Source organism: Rhinoraja longicauda, chromosome 18 (assembly GCF_053455715.1).
Source record: "Rhinoraja longicauda isolate Sanriku21f chromosome 18, sRhiLon1.1, whole genome shotgun sequence".
Classification (NCBI taxonomy): Eukaryota; Metazoa; Chordata; class Chondrichthyes; order Rajiformes; family Arhynchobatidae; genus Rhinoraja; species Rhinoraja longicauda.
This window is the reverse complement of record NC_135970.1, coordinates 16,088,952-16,112,035: the sequence shown is the minus strand read 5'-3', so window position 1 is coordinate 16,112,035 and position 23,084 is coordinate 16,088,952. Positions and strand designations below refer to the sequence as shown.

Genomic DNA, 23,084 nt, shown 5'->3' with positions numbered 1-23,084 from the left:
ACCAGGTAGTGTTTGCCACGCCACTCGAAAATATCGGCGGCAACAGCCATCCACGGCAACTCGGGAGCCGGCTGCTGCAGGAGAGGCTGGCGCTGCTGATGAGGTAATAGGCTGTTGCAGGCAGCGCAGGCGGAGACCCTGTCCCGGATGTCCTTGACCATGCCAGGCCAGTAAAACTGTGCTTGTGCCTGGGATAACGTGGCCTCCACCCCTGGGTGTCCGTTGTGGGCAGTCTGGAAGTAGTGATCTCGCAGCGCAGCCGGCACCACAACCTTGTGACCCTTCACCACCACGCCCGCGTGCAGCACCAGTTCATCCCGAACCAGGAAGTAGGGCACGGCACCAGCCGGCAGGGAAGACCGTCGTTCAGGCCAGCCACGGCGGATGACGCCCTCAAGCTGTTGAAGGTTCGGATCAGCGGCAGTGTGTGTGACCAGTGACTGCATCTGCCAAGATGGAACGATGTTGACGTTCAACACCATCAGGTCAGCCGATTCGTACGGATGGCGGGAAGTGGAAGGTAGTGGGGCACGGGACAAAGTGTCTGCCACGAACATCTCCTTGCCTTTGCGGTACACGATTTCGAATGTGAAACGCTGCAGCTGCAGCATCATTCGCTGCAAGCGGGACGAGGCTGCGTGGATGGGCTTGTTTAAAATAGAGACCAGCGGCTGGTGGTCAGTTTCGATGGTGAAAGTTTTTCCAAGAACGTAGTCTCTGAATTTGGAGCACGCGAACACCACGGCAAGGAGCTCCTTTTCTATCTGGGCGTAGCGCTGTTCAGCAGGGGTCATTGTGCGAGAGGCATAGGAGACGGGCAGCTGTCGGTCGTCGTAGAGCTGCAGGCAGGCAGCACCAAGGCCGAACCGAGATGCATCGCAGGTGAGGACGATTGGCCTGTTCAGGTCGAAGAACTGCAAAGTGGGGGTCCGTGCGAGTCTGGACCTCAGGGCCACGAAGGCCGATTGGTGGTGCGGGAGCCAGACCCAGGCATTGTCCTTCTTGGTCAGCTCCCTCAGGGGGGCACTCAGTTCGCTGAGGTCGGGTATGAACTTACCCAAGTAGTTGACCATGCCCAGGAAGCGCTGCAGGCCGGGCACGTCAGTGGGAGCGGGCATTTTGGTGATCGCCGCCGTCTTCTCGGGGTCTGGCTTCAGGCCCCCCGCCGTGAAAACGTGGCCGACGTAGGTGACTTCCTCAACGCGGAACCGACACTTCCTTCGATTAAGCTTGAGATTGATCTCACGAGCCTTGTCCAGGACTTGGCGGAGGTGTCGGTCATGCTCAGCGACGTCCCTCCCGTACACCAGGATGTCATCCACAATGATGGCGCACGGCAACCCAGCAAACAGCTGCTCCATCGTACGCTGAAAAACCTCGCTTGCCGAGTTGATCCCAAAAGGCATGCGGAGGAAACGGAACCTGCCGAACGGTGTGCTGAAGGTGGTCAGGAAGGAGGAACGTGCATCCAGCGGGATCTGCCAAAAGGAGCTCTTGGCATCCAGGACCGAGAAAACTGTGGCTGGACCGACCTGTGCCGCGACGTCCTCCACCGTCCGCATGGGGTAGTGCGGGCGTTTAATAGCCAGGTTCAGGTCCTTGGGGTTGATGCAGATCCTGATCTCGCTCGCGTCCTTCTTGGCAGCGACCACCATGGTGGAGACCCACTGGGTGGGGGCACTCACCTCCTTGAGGATGCCCATGTCCACCATGCCACGTAGTGTGGACTCCACGCGGCCCTTCATGGCAAAAGACACACGGTGGGCCGGTCTGACCACTGGGTCGACCCCCGGGTCCACAACGATCTTGTAGGCACAGGGCAGCTTCCCCAGGACGTCATCAAATCGGTCAGGGTACTCGATCAGGGGGTCCATGGGGGCCTGCACCAGGTGGATGTCGCGGTGGAATGAGACCAAACCAAAGTCCTGGCATGCACGGGCGCCCAGCAGGGTGACGTTGTCAGATGCTAGCAGGAGGAACGTGAGGGGCCGAGAGGTCTCCAGAACAGTACAGATAACCGTTGCCTTTCCCACGGCAATCAGAACGCCTCCCCCATAGGCATGGAGGCGGGAGTTGTCAGGAGTAACCCTCTCCCCCGAGCTTATCTGCTCGAAGAGGCCCACAGACATAACATTTGCAAAAGCCCCAGTATCGACCTTGGCAGGGAAGGAGTGTCCATTGACTGTAACATGCACGGATGGATCCGTTATCAATGCAGGTGCACCCAAAAGCGAAAACAGCATAGAGTCTCCATGGGAGGAAGTCGTATCTGAGCCATGGAGTTCCTCATGTTGGTACCGGGAACCGGTTGCGCTATCATCGGTCGCAAGGTTGTTTAGACTCCCTCTAGGAGCAGGGACAGGTCTCCCACGAGAACGACAAGCTGCAGAAAAATGGTTCTGCCTCCCGCAGGAATTACAAGTTTTGCCCTGCGCTGGGCAAACGTTATACCTGTGTGACGAGAAGTTGCAGTTTGGGCATCTGCGAGGGGTGACCATAGTGGGCGCGGAGGGGGTGACCCTGGTCTGCGGGTCATTCAATCGCCGGCGGCCGGTGAAATTTATGTCCTGGGGCGCCGGCCGAGATACTGAGCCAACAGCAGAGGCCATGCGTGCGGCATGTATGGCGTCCGTTAGCGACAGGTCAGGCTTCATCAGGAGCTCATCCCGCAGCTTAGAGTTTAGGAGACCGTTGACCAGGACGTCCCTGATCATCTCGTCGGGTGTAATCGTTTGAAGGCGGCACCGCCGAGCCATATGTCTTAAAGATGCAATGAAGGCGTCAACGTGCTCCCCTGGAGTCTGACGCCGCGAGAAAAAGTTGAAACGTTCGATAATGTTATTGGTGGGTATATCGCACAGGGCAGTGAACTTAGCCATGAGACATACCGGGTCGTTGCGGTCCTCCGGAGGGACGAATTCGAACGACGCATAGCGTTCCATTGCCTCCGGACCAGCCAGGTTGAGGAGCAGGTGAGCTTTTATCGCAGCAGTTGCATCAGGATGGGCAATCGCTATATAGTGCTCGTAGTCCCGCTGGAAGACAGTCCAGCGGTGCACTATGTCCTCATCAAAAACAAGCGTGTCCGGACGACGACACGAGGGAGCCATGGCAAAGTGGAAGGATGGGACACAACTGGGACGAACAAATGCTAAAAATAAAACCCGATAAACAGGAGACGCAAGTCTACCGCTCTGACACCATGTAAAGAGACGTCCTTTGCACACAGAGTCTTTTACTGGATATTGTTTATTAATTTCACTACACACATGTTATGCCCTAGCTGTCCGTGGTCATCACCGGAACTAGAGAGCGAGCTGGAGGTGGGGAAGCTACAATTATACAAGAGACAATGGGGAGTGGTTAGTAGTGGTGAGGTCACTATGTTAAAGGAACACGCACTGATCTACACTAATAAAAGGGTACATTGGGAGGAAACTGAAGTAATCAGATTTAAGGAATCCAGTACATTTGAGTTGGCGGCACGGTGGCACAGCGATGGAGTTGCTGCCTTACAGCGAATGCAGCGCCGGAGACTCAAGTTCGATCCTGACTACGGGCGCCGTCTGTATGGAGTTTGTACGTTCTCCCCGTGACCTGCGTGGGTTTTCTCCGAGATCTTCAGTTTCCTCCCACACTCCAAAGACGTACAGGGGTAATATGTAAAAATTGTCCCTAGTGGGTGTAGGATAGTGTTAATGTGCGGGGATTGCTGGGCGGCGCGGACTCGGTGGGCCGAAGGGTCTGTTTCCACGCTGTATCTCTAAATCTAAATCTAAAAAATCTAAATTTAAAATCTACATTGTCAGGATGGCCATCTTGAATCTTGCCCCCACTCATAATTTACTGAGTAATATTTAATATGTTTTTAAAGTTAATTGGTATAATCTTCTATTTACATATATATTCCTGTGCTCTGTTTTAAAACGTTTTGTGTTTGTGGTATGCTTTTGCTCTGCAGGCCTTGAGGATTAGTTGGTATCCTCAGCTAGAGTTTGTACTGTTGAGGCTGGGCTTGCTGGCCATTTCATTCCCCAAGCAGAGAATCTTTAGAAGTCATTTAAAGGATGTTTTGCTTCTGAATCCAATGAACATTTACAGATTGTAAAATATCTTGATGTAGTTATCTCTTACTTCCTTTCTAACATGCAAAATGTACAAAGGGCTGATGTAACTTTTGAATAAAGGCATGAAACGACATGCATACCATGATATTTTGAAGTAAACAGATGTGTGCAGTGGGCTGAATGTTGGTGCAATTTATTTTAATTAAAGGGACATGTGCTTACTTTCTATTCAATCCTGTTAATCTCCTCAAGATGTAGTGTGAACACTTGAACCTTTCTTAAGTAATATTCCTGAAGCATAACACATGTTACTAGTTTCATTCATTTTGTAAGACATATTACATGTGACAAATTTTCAAATGTTAACCTTTTTATGTTTTGTCATGCATTTGAAATTGATTTGTTACAGCAATTGGTTTTGGATATAGGGCATACTTCTTTGATGATTGTTATTAACAGATTTATTTATGTGACTGCTATTTTCTACCTGCGGTGTGTAAGGAAACAATAGATTATGCCCTTTCTGTGAATTAGCGAAAAATAATTGTTCATTGTCTCTTGGCTATGTTGCCACAAATTTCCTCACAATCTTTTTTTTGCTGGAGGTCAGTCCTACATATGTTTACTAGGAGAACCCTTTGAGCTTACCATCAAACTCTCAGCAGTACTATTAGACACTTACTATTTCTTCATTGCGTGATTTTTACAAAACTTGAATGTTGTTACATTTTAGTCACATTTGTGAACTTGGTTCATGTATCCCTATTTTCACAATTTACATTTTTATTTGTTGCACTGGTATGTTTCCACCAATCTAAGACCACCTGATACTGCCCTTGCCTCGTCTATCTGTTCATAAAAATATTCAGTGATGGAATATTGATCTAACTTGCATCATTGGGTAAAGACTGACTGGATGAAGACATGGCTCATGGTAGAGCAACATGAAGAAGAATGCGCAAGATCAGGGTCATAGGCAAAGAGGCAATAACAGGGAGGAGGAAGTTTGTACGGTCAGTATTGCCGAATAAAAAGACTTCTCAGTCAACGATCACTAATTTCTCAGGCAGTGCTCCGAAAGGAACAATGCATGAGAAATGACATCTCGTGATGCTTCAACTTGGATCAGACATGTTCCCTGCACATAGTAACAGTGGATAAAAATCTGCTGCAGTTTGATTAAAAAGTGGTTCCACTCTGGATGTTATTAATTTGAGAGGGAGAGTACTGAGAAACACAGCACTATGTTGCTCAGAAATATGTGTTCACCACATTCTTAAAGAAAATGGATGATATCAAATGAGGAAGTGGATGCTATGTTTGAAATGCCAAAGGACAGGGAATTATTTTAGTGTTGAACTAGATAGCAATGGTATCTGAGGAGAGGAAACCATTCACAATGCCAGTCAACAGATTACTGAGATGGGTTAAGCAAGCAGGAAAAGGTCTTATGGTTGAGTTAAAGGCAGCGTGGGAGACTGGAGAGAAACAGAAAAGGTATAGAGATGTGAGTAGAAGGTGGGTCCATGGAACTAACACTGCTGGTCATTCTGGGAATAAACAGCAAAACTGACTGCTGAGGCTGAATAGCTTGATAGAGAGTTTTTAATTCTGCCAGAATTTGCTTCATGATGATTAACCCGGTAAAGACCTATCCCATTTCACTGAAATGGAGTTTGGTCACAGTGGTAGTCTGGAATGCTCTGCTTTGGAAAAAATATCCAACTTCAATTTTACAATTATGCAACAACAGTAGGTGTCCTTGAGTGCTGCCAATGCATATTGTAAAGTCGTAAGCGCACAGCGTGAAGTTTATCAGCGTATAATGGTGGAAACAGGTTTCTTGACTCCAGGCAGACTCAGCAAATTCCCTCCAGAGTAAAATTTCAGACTTTCTACATCAGATTAGACTTTCTGATCCATCTTACCTTTCCTCCATATGTATTCTCTTTTGCCTTTATTGGAACAATTTTACTGTTGTTTGTGCATAATTAGGCATAAAATCCAATATTCTTTTTTACATTTATCTGAGCATTTGATGCAAGTACTGCCCATTGTGAATTAGGCTGGGTTCACCCCAACACAAATTTCAACCCATTGCATTTCCTGCATTTGATGCCATTATCAGCATCCAAATTTTATTTTAATTAAGTTCAAAAACTGGATCAAAATATCGTAACCTACAGCCGTAAAATTTATTCAAATCGTGGGTACATTATGTTCTGAAAGATTTAAAGGGTAACATCTGGAATATTATGGATGTGTTTTATAAATTGCTCACTGTTTTCTTGGTGAATTTATTGTATTTAAACATGTCTGTCACCTTTGGCATAGGGTACTATCATCGCTGGCTTATCCACGTGCCTAAGTTGGCATTTGTGCCTTAACCTTGCCCTGCTCACTAGCCCTCATGTGATTGACAAGTAAGCCCTCAACTCGCAAATCCTCGATTGCCATTAGTAGCCACAGAGATACCCATTTAATTGCACAGTCCTACTTTGTATGACAACAATTTCTAAAAGAAAATATGTCCAATTTTTATGTTGTTTGTGACTTTCAATTTGGTGTTCGAACGATATACAACACCCATTTAGTGCAGACGAGCCTCAAGTCCAATCAGTGGGCATTTAAGAATTTCTCAACACCCAGTGGAGACATTTGAAGATATTTTTGTTGATTCTGTAATCTTTTCATTCTTCTAACTTTTGACTTTGCTGTTCCATTTCAAATTTGTTAAACAATTAAACTAAATATCACAATCTATTATTTTGCTGTGAAACCTCTTCCCGGCCTTTAAGAATTTCAGCTAGCCTTTGTATCTTTATGCACAGAATTTAATTAGCTTGAAGTATTTTATAAGTCCGCTATTAAACTGCTAACAACTCATTACTCCTTTGTCATTGGTTTTCAACTAAATTTTAAAATTACTTCTATGTTTCCATTCACTCAGCGTGTACTGGTATCAATGACTTGGTCAGGAATTACAAGACAGCCCTAGATGCCCTTGAACAGCTATTGTCTGTTTGCAACATTGCCCACATTTTAGTGTTCCACTGAAAACATTAATAAATGAACTTAATGCTTCCAATGTCATGCAATTAAAATATGGCATTGTATATATATCGGTTGACTTTTCACCAGTAATCTATACCGGGATTCGTTTTAATTGAATCGTACATTTATTTTCCTCAAATTAAAATGAACAGAATAATTATCACTTTAATTGTTCAGCAGGTTATTGTCCCTCTTTTATGTCTGCATGAATGTCATCAAATGCAATTCTAGCATGTACCAAGTGCTCAGTAACACAAGGAATTCTTACTGAATATTTCAATACGTCATTTCTACACCAGTCAATACTAGCCACCATGCACTCACAGAACAAAAAAATACTGTGCAATATTGAAGCATTCACACTTCATTCACACATTAAGCCAAATTGTTAATGTGGAATTGAACCGATAACACCACAATTGTTTCAACATGTCAGATTTTCGGACCAAAAAAAATTGGAAAGATAATTGAAAAATAGATCCATCAAGGAAAGGAAACAGATTGACCATTTATTTATGATGACAAAATTTGTACAGTACAATGCCAATTAGCCTGCAAATAACAGGAAAGCCAACAACAGTATTGTTTAATGTATCACAAAATGCTGGAGTACCTCTGCGGGTCAGGCAGCATCTCTGGAGAGAAGGAATGGGTGACGTTTCAGGTCGAGACCCTTCTTCAGACATCAGCATTTTGTGATACCTTTTTTAAGAATGAGATACTACTTCATCATTGTCAAACTTTCTTTCTGGCACTTGAGATTAACTAATGGAAATATGGATTGTCATTCAATCAGCCTTATATTGTTGCCAGAGACAGTAAGAAAAAAATTTGTTTTACTCTATCAATGAAATGTTTCTATCATTATAATCTTTGATTATTTTGGTTTATGTGTCTGATCTCATGTTTAATTGCATTTTTTTACTTCCCAGTCTGAATATGAGCTACTTATTAGCAATTCATCAATCTGATGGCTGACAAGATGCATAACTGTTCTGTTCAAAATGCTAACAGTGACCATAGATATTTCCATTCTGTACTTGCAGCAAGTAGTCATGAAATAGCTCATAAAAATTAAATGAACTAGTCCAATAAATAATGGACACCATTTGTTTACAGTCTATTGTAGATTCTGGACAAGAAATTTATCTTCAGAAAGCAACATGGGAAAGTGAGAAAACAAGGAACTACAGATGCTTGTTTACAAAAAAATACACAAAGTGCTGGAGTAACTCAGCAGGTCTGGCAGCAACCCTGGAAAACATGGATAGGTGACCTTTCAGGTCAGAACCCTTCTTCACTCTGAGTGAAAGGTAGTCCCAACCTGAAGGATCACCTGTCCGTGTTTTCCAGGCATGCTGTCTGACCCACTCAGTTACTCCAGCTATTTGTGTGTTTTATTTGGGAAAGTGAAACATAGTCCATCAGACAGAACACCAAGCTATCCATTTGTAAATGATTTGCTTGCAATGAAATATAGATTTATTTTTCATTGAAAAGTGCAAATTTGCACTGAAAATCCAAGGCTCAATAAACTGAAATAGTATAAAAGTTACAGCTTTTAATCTTTACTATTATACCATTAGCCAATTTAAAGTGATTGTATAGAGAATTAGAGCATGACCTGGGATCAAATGAAGTAGAGTAAAATAATATGATTCGCACATCATTCAGGAAGATACTTTGTACAGCAAAATCCAGTTTAGCAATAATGTAAAGGAGATAATTATTGATTATAATTATCAATCAATGATTATGATTCCCCAACCTCATTCTTGTGTCACATACCCTAACTGGCAATTACCCTTACCAGAAATGATGGTGTTATTTATAAAAGATTTTGGGGCCATTAATTTAAATGATTAGGAAAAAATTTGAACACCTGTACAAATTTCTGATTAATCTTCCTGCCAAGCAAGGCTCCCCAAGGACATTTATAGTAATAAGCCAATGTGGAGTACATGCTACAAGTGTACCCTTAACATCATTAGATCAGAAAATGTAATTTAAATACACTTCCAATGAGAAAACTGTGGTGAAGAGTGAAGCAGTTTTAATTTTCAGTCACTTACAAATTATGTGTTTTCACAGAGAACATAACAAAGCAGGTTAAAATAATTTGCAATCTGTTGCATCCACAGTGCATGACGTTGTTCAATATCCAAATTGATGGAAGTGTATGATAGAATCTTTTCTTCCAAATGTTAGTTCCATCTCCACATCTGTTAGAAGTAGCAGTAAACTCTGTAGACATTGCTGACATTTTAAAAACTGACATAAACTAGTTATTAATAACAATCATGCACCTTGAATCTGGGTAACCAACACAAAGATCAAAAGAACAATGTCTACACCCTAAGAACTGGAGGCAAATTCTTAAACTCTCCTCCCATCATCTTTCCTGTCACAGCCTGCCACAATGATAAAAAATTCCTATCGACACATTTCATAGCAAGAGTCAGCATTGATATAGGATCACCTTTAACTGACTGCATTTCCAACAGGAGATGAGGGTATTGAAATTCTATCAGTTGGGACCTGTAATTTTTTTTTAACATCATATTTTACACTATGATTGCCACAAATAACCAATCAAAGAACCACTCATTGCATTTTGTAACCTTTCCTGGAGGAGAGAGTAAATGTTCATGTTTTTCCTTCCCTTTCAATTTCCTGAGACCAGTGTGCAATGTAAACCTTAGAAACCTGCAATTCTATTCTGCATTACCCAGATGAGAAAATAATTTAAAAAGTTTTTGCCACACTAGCCAGTATTTTGAGGATTTCCCATTATTAAAATATAATAATTTACATTTTTTTGAAGAAAGTCAATGGTGTTTGGATCTAACCAGTCGCAATAGCTAAATTTAAATGTGTATGACTGTGACTTGTGCGAACTGCCTTTCATTCTTGTGTTTACTTCTAGATGTTGATGAATGTTCCCGATATGGAGGACAAAGCCTTTGTCAGCAAATCTGTAAGAACAACATTGGCAGCTACAGGTGCCTTTGTTATCAGGGATATCAACTCTTAGCCAATGGGCGCACCTGCATTACGTCCAAATATTTTGGCTTAACTGGTGAGTAACAGCCTTTGAACAATGGGAATGTGCTTTAACAACTAAAATTGCATCGTAGAGGTACAATTTAAAAAAATGCAAGATGAGTTCAAGCAAATGATATTCAGAGGCATGCTGAAAGTGTAATTAAGGAGTTTAAGCTAGGATTCAACAATTTTGGATAGCACGTCTTTCTCTCTGGCATGAATAGCATTCCCTGTTATTTAAGATTTTATTCACTTTCATTCTTCGCCAAATATAGTTTTGATATTCACCAGTCTTTAGCATCCTCTTTCACCTGACTCCAACATCACTGTTGTCATTAAATCATTCCAACCATCCACCCAATCACAGAATTTCCCTTTTGACCATTTTCCCGCTTCCCTCTTTCATGACAACTTAAAACTTGCTCTGCTGCTTGTGTTTGTAATATTTTCTGTTTTTGTTGTGGATTTAGTTCTTTTTTTTCTCCAATAAAAAGCTGCCCTTGTCCACAGTTCCATGTTATCCTTCAGTGTGTTCAATATTTCAACAAACAATTTTCCTTCCTTTCAGACCTATAAGATCACAAACTTCAAAAGCTCTTGAATTCTAAAAAGCTCTTCCAGACCCTTCTCCTCCTCCTTCACTTTCTGCTGACCCCATCTCTTATCCACACCTGACCATGTTTTTATCATTCCTTTGAATGTTCCCTTTCTATCAGTTCTCATCAGAGGCTGCACCTTCATTCCCATATATCGTCATCTAAATAAAATCTGAACCCAACATGATTTTGAACTCTTTTTCCACCATCTTCATCTTTGTGCCCATTTCTTTGGTCAAAAGTCTTTACCACAGCCTATGGACTCTTTTATCTCCAGAATTTTTTATTCAACTGAACCTGTCTTTCCAGTCTTTCATCGGCTGTAGATCTATTAATCACTAACTGTCAATGCAACATTGACCAGTTTAATTTCTCCACTGCTCTTACTCTATCTTATTCTTATCTCAGCTTGCTCAATAAGGACCCACCTTGATATTACCAACAAACATGTAGACAACTGTGGCGCTGTTGAGGTTTGATGAACTAACCTCTTAGCTCACATCTTCTCACACATCTCATTGGACCATGTGCCCAATACTGAATAGTAGGGCATTGTCTCCCAAACATTCACTGAACGCATTCGCTCAGGAGATCTTCCCTCCATAGCCTACTGCTTCATTGTTTCCCAACCCGCACAGCACTCTTCTATCTCTTCCCAAAAATCCACTTGTATCCCTATCCTAGTTGACCCTGGTTTCAATCTGTGTTTGCTGCACAAAACTCTCTTCTTTCTCACTTGACTCTTTGGAAAACAAAACTGCAACGTCTGAAATCTCAAACAAAACTAAAAATGCTGGAAGAATTATTTCTACAGATGCTGCTTGATTGGTTGAGTTCTTCCAGGATTTGTTTTTGTTTCCATACTTTCAGCCCTCCTTCATTCCCCAATTCCATCTGATGTCTATAATACTCCCTGGCACTTTGATATTTCCAGTTCCTGCTTGCAAGAAAGTTGTTTACAATAGATGACTACTGGTGCTGTATCGCTCACAAGGGTTAACTGAGAGACCTTCCTTGAATGGAGACCTTAACATACCCTTTCCACCACCACTCTCCTTTGCCTGGCTGAACTCATTCTTACATTGATCAATTTTACCTTTAATTCTTCTCACTTTTTCAGCTATGGGAATGAACACAGGTCCAAGGTATGGCTGCCTCTTCATTGGTGGTGTTGCCTTGTTTCAATCCTGCTTGGGTCCTTGTTCTTCGTCTCTTTTTCCATTACATTCATGAATATATTTGTGTTGCTTCTTACACTTGTACAGAATTTAAAACTGTAATTATGTTTGTTTCAATTTCTACCCTGCTCTCGTGTTCTCACCGTTGCATCTGACTCTTTCCTTGATATCTCTATTTCCAGCTCTGGGGATACGTTAGGTGCCAATATTCATTGGAAACCCACTGACTCACAACTACATTGATTAAACCTGCACCCATTTCTGTTGAAGCATTGACTGTTCTATGTTCAATGCTGCAAGTGAAAATTTGAAAATAAAAACATGAATAACTGAAATCCTTCACCAGAACAAGCAACATCAATGGAGGAACAACTGATGATTCAGGCATTAAAAACACCCTTCCTAGTCAAAAAAGAATTTAATGCCCAAAATGTTTACTTTGTTTCCACTAGTGCTTCCATATCTGGAGAATATTTCTGCTTTTTGAGTTCTTATTTAAAAATTCCCACACTGAGCATTCTACTTTTTCTTTTATTTCTTACAGTATCCAGTCCATCTGTTCTCTGTTACTTGCCGTTTGTTAATATGAATAGATAGGCTTGCTTTTAGCGTACTTCTAATGTAAACAGTAGCATTTCTCATTTTGAACATAGTAGCACTCCATCAACCATCACCCATTCTGACCCTAACGAAAATGCTCTGTTCTTTATTTTGACTAAATCAGTTTTAAAGTATACTTCAGTTTGCATTTTCTATTTAAAAAAAACCAATGTTGAAGTAACTCAACTCAACTCAAGGGGTCAGACAGCATCTCTAGAAGACATCGAAAAGTGACGTGTCAGTTCTCGACCCTTATTCAGACTCCTGACTTCCAGAGATGCTGCCTGGCCTGCTGAGTTATTCCAGCACTTTGTGTTTTTAATATGTAAACCACCATTTGTAGTTCCTTGTGTTTGTATTTTCTATCATTGATTCATCTCCTGGGTAAGACTTCATAGATGCAGCGTGGAAACAGGTCCTTTGGTCCGCTGAGTCCACGCTGACCAGCGATCACCCCTCACACTAGTACTACCCTACACACCAGGGACAATTTACAATTTACAGAAGCCAATTAACCTGGAGAAATCTGCACCTATTTGGAGTGTGGGAGGAAACTGGAGTACCTGGAGAAAACCCACGCGGTCACAGGGAGGACGTACAAGCTCCGTACAGACAGCACCTATAGTCAGGATTGAACCCAGGTCTCTGGCGCTGTAAGGCAGCAACTCTAACGCTGTGCCACTGTGCCGCCCTCTGCGCCACTGTGCTGCCCTCAATTAACACAATAACCACATTTTAAAAAGAGAAGGCTTTTAGGCCCCTGAAGCCTGCTCTACCATGATCATGGTTTTAAATCCACTTGAACAGCCATTGATCCTGCCCTCTGACTGCTGTGGTGTCCAGGAATCTATTGATTCCAGCTTTAAATATATCCAATGACTGAGCACTCAGCCCATTGTGGCACTCAATTCCACAATTTACAACCCCTCATGCAATAAAATTGTTAAATAAAATCTATTATTTTCTCCAGTTGCAGACAATCTGGCTAGAGGAAACAGCTTTTTGGCATCTCATTTGTCAATCCTCTCAGAACCTTGTGCATCTCAATGAGATCACAACTCCAGTGTGGCTACTAAATCTCTCCTTGTAGAAATACCTTTTTTTTTTAAACACCAGGAAACTTTCCAATGAAGCTTCACTACATTGATTCAAAGACAAGTAGACTCTTGCTTAGGTAAAGAGACCAAAGCTGCACAATTTTCAGATAATTTCACTGAAGCTCTGTGCTCCAACCTACTTCCAGTAAAGGCCAGCACACCATTTTGCTGCCTTAATAGCTTACTCTACCAGCATGTTTACTTTCTGCACCACATGAACCTGCATGCCAAGAATTTTGCTTAAAACAGTCATGTACATTACTTTCACCCAAATACTGTAGTTGAATATCTCCTTGAACAAATCCACCAGATGTTAAACAAATTTCTTTCAGCAGTCTCCTCCCACAGCCTGCCTCTTATGTTAATTTATTACAGTGGCTGGTATAGTTTTAATTGTTATCTATGTGTTCTATTTTAATACATTACCATTATATGTCCTCTCCGGCTACTATTCTGCTTTCTTTAAAATGACTGGCCAGTTTCATTAATCACTTCCTCAAATGTTTAACTCTTGCCCCAGGGCCTTTGTTAGGATTCATGAGTTTCACAAATATCTTTTTGATGCAAGCTGAGACTGAGGGAGGAATGGCATTTCATTTTGTTGATGTGGGAGTTAATACAGTAGTCCTCCTATTTAACTTATCGGTAGTGGAGTGCATTTGTGATTGTGCTGGCATTCCAAAGCCCTGGACTAATAATTCAAAGATCTGACTTTGAATTTCACCATGGCTATCTGTGAATTTGAGTGGTCAATAATATAACACCGGAATTAAAAATACAGTATCAGCAAGATCAGTAAAGCTGTCTTAAGGTTGCCGTAATATCACAAATGGTTAATTAAAATCTTTTTTTGTGAGAACTTGCTGTCCTTGGTATCGTGTCTACAGTCTTTTCGGGTTGAGACGAAGAAGGGTCTCTCCTGAGATGCTGCCTGACCCGCTGAGTTACTCCAGCATTTTGTGTCTACCTTCATAATGTACATTGGGATGAACTAAGGCTATGAAAAATACTATTTAAAATTTTTTTCCTTTTCAATTAGGGCCTTCAGCTTGGTGCGGGGAATATGGTTGTGATATGAGCTGCAATCACGGTGGCTGTGAAGAGATCTCCCGTGTGTGTCCTGTGGGCTTCACCATGATTGAAACCAGCATTGGAATCAGTTGCAAAGGTAGAAGGTTGATTGCGGTCTAGTCTGTACACTTTTTGTAAGGCAGCTTGTTCTCAGCCGTTTTTTCCCCAGTGAGCTACATAAACCAAGAGACTACCAAAGTACCATCCAAGTGTCTGCTCTGAGTTATCTAATCTGTGATCACTTTCATCCATCGCTCTGCACGTTGTCAACCTTTGTCTCTTTCAGATATAAATGAGTGTTCCACAGCCTCTTGCAAAGGGCAGTGTGTGAATAAGGAAGGCGGATTTGTGTGTGACTGCAGAGCAGGAATGCAGCTTTCCCCTGACAAGCACAGCTGTGTGGGTGAGGGAAAAACATATATATCATTCCCTTTGTTAAATTTTTTAAATCGTTCTACTTGCTTCAGACCTGTGCCTCAGACAAAGATATCTTGTTCCAAAGGAGATTTGGGGTGAGGTTTGAAAAAGGGAGAGTACAAGGGTTGACGGAGGAAGCAAGAATTGGGGTGCAAACGATCTGGTTCTATTTCCTCTGTTGTGATTCTATCAAACACTGATGAAAGACTAGAATATGATCGGCATGATTCCAGTCATGCTTGGACACATCCCAACAATCAAGATTCTCCTGTGCAGATCCAAAATCCTCTGTCTGTACATGACAAAGATATAGATTCTCACATATTGCACAGATGAACATACAAATGCATCAGTGCAACATAGACAAGTCATGCTGTGCACAAAACATTTGTGTATGTACGTCTAGTCCTTGGTGTGCAAGCACAGCTGGAATGCGGATGTATGCATGCTGTAAAATCAAATGTCAGTCGTTTCTACAAATGTTTTTTCCCCACAAGTAGCGTTAATCTCTCTAAGATTGGGAACCAAAATGCTTGAAAGATGTGCAATGCCAGTGAACCCTTCTCTTGTGCCACTATCCAGTTTCAGACAAAAGACATTATTATTGACATAAGAGGTTGCCATCATTACAATGGATGGCATTGTTCATGCTTTTGGCCTGCTTTATATCAGGAACATATGCTCTGCCTTGTAATACTGAGATATACCAAACCTCACCAACCCATATGTTTTCTAAATATTGAAATAGAAGCCTCATTGGAAGAGTTACTGTTCCCTGATTTGTTTTCCCCATTATCTATAAACAAATGTTCCTGCAAGGAAACCTTTGACTGTACTCAAGGGGATAGGAGGTGCTGATGATTGGTGGAAGGTTGTCATCAACTCACACTATGGTGCAAGATTTCTTTCCACTTCATCGCTCAGTTGACTCTCACTTGCTCACAGAATCTTTCATTTCTCGGTTTGGTCATAAAATTGAACTTTTTTTTACTTAAGCACTTCAAGTTCTACATGATTTAGCAACAAAATGAAACACCTGGTGCATGTTGTTGTAAATCAAATAGGACTTCCTATCCCTGATATCATACAAGATCAGGAGAATGAGACTGAAAAGGCCCAAATGCCTAGCAAGTTAAGATGCAGATGCAGGCAGGGGAACAGCGACATAGTGAAAGTGAATAACAATATCAGCCAAGATAGTAGAAAGTATACTTAATTGCAATGCTTTTGTTATATCTCAAAGCGTTGAATTGTTTGTGTTCTAGCCCAGATTTTCCTGATGTATTTGTACATCCATAAGCAATTTTATTTACACAGGTAGGGATTGGCATTCATATAAGTTCCACTGATGCAAGCATGATGTACATTTGACAATCGTTTCCTTGAAAAGACTTCATCTTATCCATGACTGGTACTATTTACAATTCCTTTCCTTGAGCTTACAGCCATGGGTTGTTTAGGATGTGATTACAAAGGCCATTTTTTTTTTCTTTTCCAGATAGTACTGTTTATTGTGAAACCATTTTAGACACAGAATATTCACATTGTATTGTATTACGTTATTTATTATTGTCATGTGTACCAAGATACAGTGACAAGCTTTACTTGTGTGCTATCTGGTCTAATCAAATCATACTATACATGAGCACAAACTCGCCATGCAAACAAGTACAACAGGTAGGCAAAGAGAAAAATACCAGAGTGCAGAATATAATGTTGCAACATGATAGTGTTACAAAGAAAGTACAGATAAAAAAAATACAAGGTCTGCAATGAGGTGGGTTGGAAGATTGGGACTGGACGCTAGCTTTTGGGAAGACTGTTCAGCTGTCTGATAACAGCGAGGAAGAAGCCATTCCTGCATCTGATGAGATGTGCTTACAAGCTTTTGTATCTTCTGCCCGAAGGGAGTAGAGAGAATTTTCCGGGGTGAAAATGGACTTTCATTATGTTCGCCACTTTCTCCAAAGACTGTGTGAAGTGTAGATGAAGACAGTGGGAAGGGAGACTGGTTTGTGTGCTGGACTGGATCACAAAACATCTGTGCAATTTCTTGTCATCGTCCGCAGAGCAGTTGCCAAACCAAGTTGATGCATCCCAATAGAATGTTTTCTGCGCTGCATCTGTAGAAGTTGGCAAGATTCAATGCTAACATGCTTAACTTCCGTAATCTTTTGAGGAGGTAGAGGGATTGGTGTGCTTCCTTCGCCCTAACTTCAATGTAGTTGGTCCAGGACAACAAATCGTTGGTCATATTTACGCCAAGGAACTTAAAGCTCTCGACCATCTATACTTCAGCACCATTACACATTTATCCGCTGTCACATTCACTGTCTATTCGTGACATTGAAGAGTTCTATTCATGAAGAACGATCCTTAGGGCCAAATAGGTCTTACAACCTGAATCCAAACCACTCCATTTACTAATTAGCAGCATTTATAATTTTGTTCACCTTTTCAAGCACTTTTATATGCAGTTCAGTAACTTGATTAGTGTGAGATACTCATTATTGCAGCTGTTTGCAGAGTGGTAATTTTGAGGGTCAAATGACAGAAACTAATTTTTTCCATAGAAATTTTCTTGTTGCAAAGCAATTGCACTTGCCATCTGGACAAGCTGTCAGGCAACCAGCAAATTCTCTGCTCTCAATAATCACTGGAAATCAGCTTCCCCAGGAGAGACCAAGATTGGGCTTGATTATTTGCCCCTCTGCAGTCAAGTAACCAGTCAGCACTTGTTCAGCTTTATATTCGAGACTAACCACTTGTTAAGCCATTGGAGGGCTGTTTGCATCCATGCAGCATGGGACATTTTCAGCAGTAGAAGTGAATAAAAAACATTGCAGGGAGCATCTATGTGCATTGGGAGTTGAGAACTTGCTTTCTATAAATGTTCCATAATCTAGAATTGAAAATGTTACATTAACCTAGGGCAGCACGGTGGCGCAGCGGTAGAGTTGCTGCCTTACAGCGAATGCAGCGCCGGAGACTCGGGTTTGATCCTGACCACGGGTGCTGTCTGTACGGAGTTTGTACATTCTCCCCGTGACCTGTGTGGGTTTTCCCCGAGATCTTCGGTTTCCTCCCACACTCCAAAGACGTACAGGTTTGTAGGTTAATTGGCTGGGCAAATGTAAAAAAATTGTTCCTAGTGGGTGTAGGATAGTGTTAATGTGCGGGGATCGCTGGTCGGCGCGGACCCGGTGGGCCAAAGGGCCTGTTTCTGCGCTGTATCTCTAAATCTAAATCTAAAAATAACAGCCAGAGGTTTCCCTTACTTTGTCATGACTGTGGGAACAAAATAAGATATTTTTCTGAAGGTCTCGTTGATCTCCCAACATTGAATATTCAGGCCTATGGAGACTGCATGGAATACATGTGTATGATTGTACAGCATGTAACCTACCCTTGTCATTATATTAGTTATCTCTTTTGATCAATCAAACTAACTGTTTTATCCCCGCCCAATGTTTAACTTGGTCAAATGTTAGACTGCTAGGATAATTATGTCTGACTTGTTAGTTTAGGCAAGATTGTGGAAGCTCTTTATTGCTGTCATGTGCTATCAGGTCTCTTTGAAACAGTAGCTGTGGGACTGATGCTGCCTGCAGATAGATTTATCTAGTAGATGGGTTGTGACAGAGAACTGTCAGCTTGCCAAATGCATTCCCCAGCAGGCTCTGTTTGGAAAGACATGGCCAATTACCAGCTGGCTACTGGCCAATGTCAAAATTCAATTTATAGATAGCTTAATTCTCTACCTATTCTTGGACCATTGTTTAACTCTATCACTGGACAGACCACTGTATTGATCTTTGAATAGTAATGTGAACTGTGCAGTGCATGTGAACAGGGGCTACAGTGATATCATGATGGAAAGATCTGAACAAAGTGGGTAAAGTTATGCATGCCACAAATACTAATATTTCAGATTTTTTTAGGGAACATTGCAAACAAATATTGTTCTTAACAAGTTGCTTTTTTGAATTATGGGTCAAAGAACAAATTGAATGAGTTAAGTGCAACAACGATCACTTATAAAATTATTTCTTTCATGTTGCTCCATGATCTTCCTTGGATTAAGTATAACATAGATTATGAGAAGGTATGTTTGTGACATCAAGTAAAATGAGTACAGCACAGTGGCGCAGTGGTAGAGTTGCTGCCTTACAGTGCCTGTGACCCAGGTTCGATCCTGACTACTGCTGCTGTCTGTATGGAGTTTGTATGTTCTCCCTGTGACTGCAGGTTTTCTCTGGGTGCTCTAGTTTCCTCCTACACTCCAAAGATGTATATGTTTGTAGGATAATTGGTTTTGGTAAAAAAAAAAAAAATTGTTCCCATTATGTAGGATAGTGCTAGTGTCGGGGGTGATCGCTGGTCAACTCGGTGGGCAGAAAGGGCTGTTTCCATGCTGTATCTTTATAGATACATATGGACGGTCACTCTATTTAATGTAAAAGAGATTTTAATGAAGTGGCCACATGATCTCATCCACTTGGCACAGATGCCTGCGAGGATTTAACTCCACAGCGATCAGCATCCATATATCAATTGCCTGGTCCAACATGGGAGGCAGTATTGTGACCCTTGTCTTGCCCTCAACTGATCAGCACTTTTTACTGCTATAATTGGAGTGCAATGAATTTTAAATAATTCCTGGTTTAGTAGAAGGCCTTCAAATGTCTGGACTTACTCGTCCTGAAATTGGATCCCAATGTTTGGATTTAGTGTGAAAGATTGATGCAATTTAAATTGAAAAAAACAGCTCCCACCCAATTGCCTTTTAGAAGATTTGATGCACTGGATAAAGTTTGGCTTTAGAAGGCATCCCATATTGCAAGGTCCTGAGGAGAAGCTTAATCATTAATGTTCATTTTGTAATCAAGGCTAGAAAATCATCTTACAAATGTCATAAAATCCTTGCATGCTTCTTTTGATAGAAGCTTTCAGAGAAAATATCCTGATCATTTGGCAATGGGGAGGAATAGGGAACAATACTGAGAGGAGCAAAAACTCCCAGAAACAGATCACCATGACTTTGCGCAGCAGTTTTAAAACTGTTATTACTGTCAATTGTTACTTGAGGTCAGTCCCAGCAGAACCACTACTAGAGAGAGACACTAAAAGCTGGAGTAACTCAGCGGGACAGACAACATCTCTGGAGAAAAGGAATAAGTGACGTTTCAGGTCGAGACCCTTCTTCAGACTGAGTCTGGGAAAAGGGAAACGAGAGATAAAAAACGGTGATGTAGGGAGATATAAAACAAATGAATGAAAGATATGCAAAAAAGTAACGATGATAAAGGAAACAGGCCATTGTTAGCTGTTTGCTAGGTGAGAACAAGTACAGACTCATGAGACTCGACAAGCCAACTTTGAAGCTGGGAGTGATGGAGAGAGATGGAACGCAGGAGTTACTTGAAGTTACTTGAAGTTCGAGAAATCAATATTGAAACCACTGGGTTGTAAGCTGCCCAAGCAAAATATCAGGTGCTGTTCCTCCAATTTGTGTTTAGCCTTACTCTGACAATGGAGGAGGCAATGGAGCCAATCCATTTGCACTTATTCATCACATCTTGCCCACTCTTGAAAGGCACAATCCATTTCACAATCTAACTTTCCTTAGATTAGACCTTAGGAAATTTTGTGATGTGGATGATTTGGTCTCATCTGCTGTTATTCTGTTGTGGGCAGAATAGTACCACAGTTTTCACTGAAGAGCAATACCCTGAGCATTTGTACACTGCAGATTGACTGACTTTTACATTTTTTAATTCACAAAGTGTTAGTGCGGCTGATACAGGCATCTTTATTAAATATTCTTCCCCAATTGCCTTGCTGGTGAGCCAGTTCTTGAACATTGTCCTTTTCGTACCTTTCATTCATTTCTTGTTTGTACCATTTTACATCTCTAGTTTCCCTCTCCCCTGACTCTCAGTCTGAAGAAGGGTCCTGACCCGAAACATCAACTATTCCATTTCTCCAGAGATGCAGTCTGACCCACTGAGTTACTCCAGCATTTTGTGGCTATCTTCAGTATAAACCAGCATCTGCAGTTCCTTCCTACACATCTTGAACATTACAGTCTGTTTAAAGAAGGCACATTCACAATGCTGAAGATGGACACAAAATGCTGCAGTAACTCAGCGGGTCAGGCTGCATCTCTGGAGAAAAAGAATAGCTGACATTTTGGCTTCTGACACAAAACGTCACCTATTCTTTTCCTGAAATGAAAACTCCAGCGTTTTGTGTCTATCTTAGGTATAAACCAGCATCCGCAGTTCCCTCCTGCACATTCACAATACTGTTTGATCCAGCAATGTTATCAACTTATTGCAGTCAGACTTGGAGGTGGTGTTATTCTGACTTGCCCAATGCTTTTACTCTTGCAGGTGGTAGCAGTGATGTGTTTGGAAGGTATTGCCAATAGAAGAAATAATGAATTACTGATTGTACATTGCAAAAGATGCATGGTGCCGCTGCTGTGCACTGAAAGTGTGGTGAGAGTATGCTCAAGTTGGTGGATCAAGTACCAATAAAGTGGGCTGCTTTGAACTGAATTTTATTGGAAGTGCACTCATCTATTTGAGTAGAGATTACTCATATGCATTATATTCCTGATGTAATATGAAAGATAATGGCTGGGGTTTGGAGGGAAGTTCCTTACTACAGAACATCCCAATGTCTGGTCTGATCTGCTGTAGTAACAACCTAGGTGGCTACAGATCTTTTGTACAGATTTGGTCAGTGGTGGTGTTCACGGAAACTGATGTGGATAATGTAACAATGGCAATAAAGTTGATGTCGATATGAGGAACCTTATATATCATTGGAAATGATTATTGCATAATTCCCATGGCTGTCATGCTATTTGCAACTTACCAGCCTGCGTTGTCTTATCTTGCCGAATGTGAACAGACTGCTTTATTTTCTGCTGAATTACAAAAAGGAACTGGACATGTTCCTCAAGGAGCAACCCCATTTCTGACTTTATGATGGAGTAAAAGTCACAGATGAAGCTGCTGGAAATGTTATGCCTCAGGCCATGTTAATTATTTGATCCGACAACGTGAATTGCAGTGTAGACTCTATGTGGATAGTTAGATTTCATCAATCTATCAATATATATTCATATATTGATATTAATATATTGGATGCATTGGAATGCTTTTCTTCCATTTTCCCCATTTAAGATGAAATGTCATCAACCTGAAATGCTAACTCTGTTTCTCCCTCCACATGCCATTTAACCTGATGAGTATTCCAGCATTTTCTGTCTTAATACACATTTCTGTCATCAGCAATATTATGCTCGTAAAATTAAAAAAACTTTGAAGTAAAACACATTGCGATCATGAATACAGTTCTCCGAAACAAAAGCTGAAAAAGAATCCTTGAAATCAAATCAAGACTGCAAATCAAACTACTTAAGCACAGATGTGCCAAACTGTGGACAATTTCATTTGGCCAAGATTAACACATAGCATAGTACCTGTGTGGAGAGTGAGAAATTGTGTAGCACTTAACTGAATTCCATTTCCCTAGATTTCCACATTAAAATGGTTCTCAGAACAAATGTATCTGTGGAGAGGGAAATCTGGTTAATGTTTCAGATTGATGACCCTTCATAAGAATTTGCACATTGTTTTTATTTGAGACCTTCAGACCTGCATATTTTTGCTTTCCAATCCAAAAGCACACCCGAGAATTCCCTGTGACTGCACACCTACTGTGACTGATTATGCCACACGAATAATTTAGAAGTAAAATTCCCTAGAAATAAAGTGAGATGAAAATGCTGGACATTTGAACTCAAAACAACACCTGTTGGACACAGTTTCACTCCTGGCACAGCATCAGTGCACAGAGAAACAGAATCAATATTTCCGTTCAATAACTTATTACATGAATTTGGAGGTTATTCATTTAATAACTTGGCACACAGCCAGGTAAAAA

The 23,084-nt window shown here is 41.4% G+C and overlaps 1 protein-coding gene across 1 annotated transcript in view; it reads left to right on the top strand.

Annotated features, from left to right (window-relative positions):
* LOC144602075 (kielin/chordin-like protein) overlaps positions 1-23,084 on the top strand; it is a 193,886-nt gene that overhangs the window by 61,430 nt on the left and 109,372 nt on the right. The window contains exons 6-8 of the mRNA XM_078414768.1: positions 10,048-10,200; positions 14,677-14,805; positions 14,995-15,111. Coding sequence (XP_078270894.1) covers positions 10,048-10,200; positions 14,677-14,805; positions 14,995-15,111 — 399 coding nt within the window. The remainder of the gene's footprint in view (positions 1-10,047; positions 10,201-14,676; positions 14,806-14,994; positions 15,112-23,084) is intronic.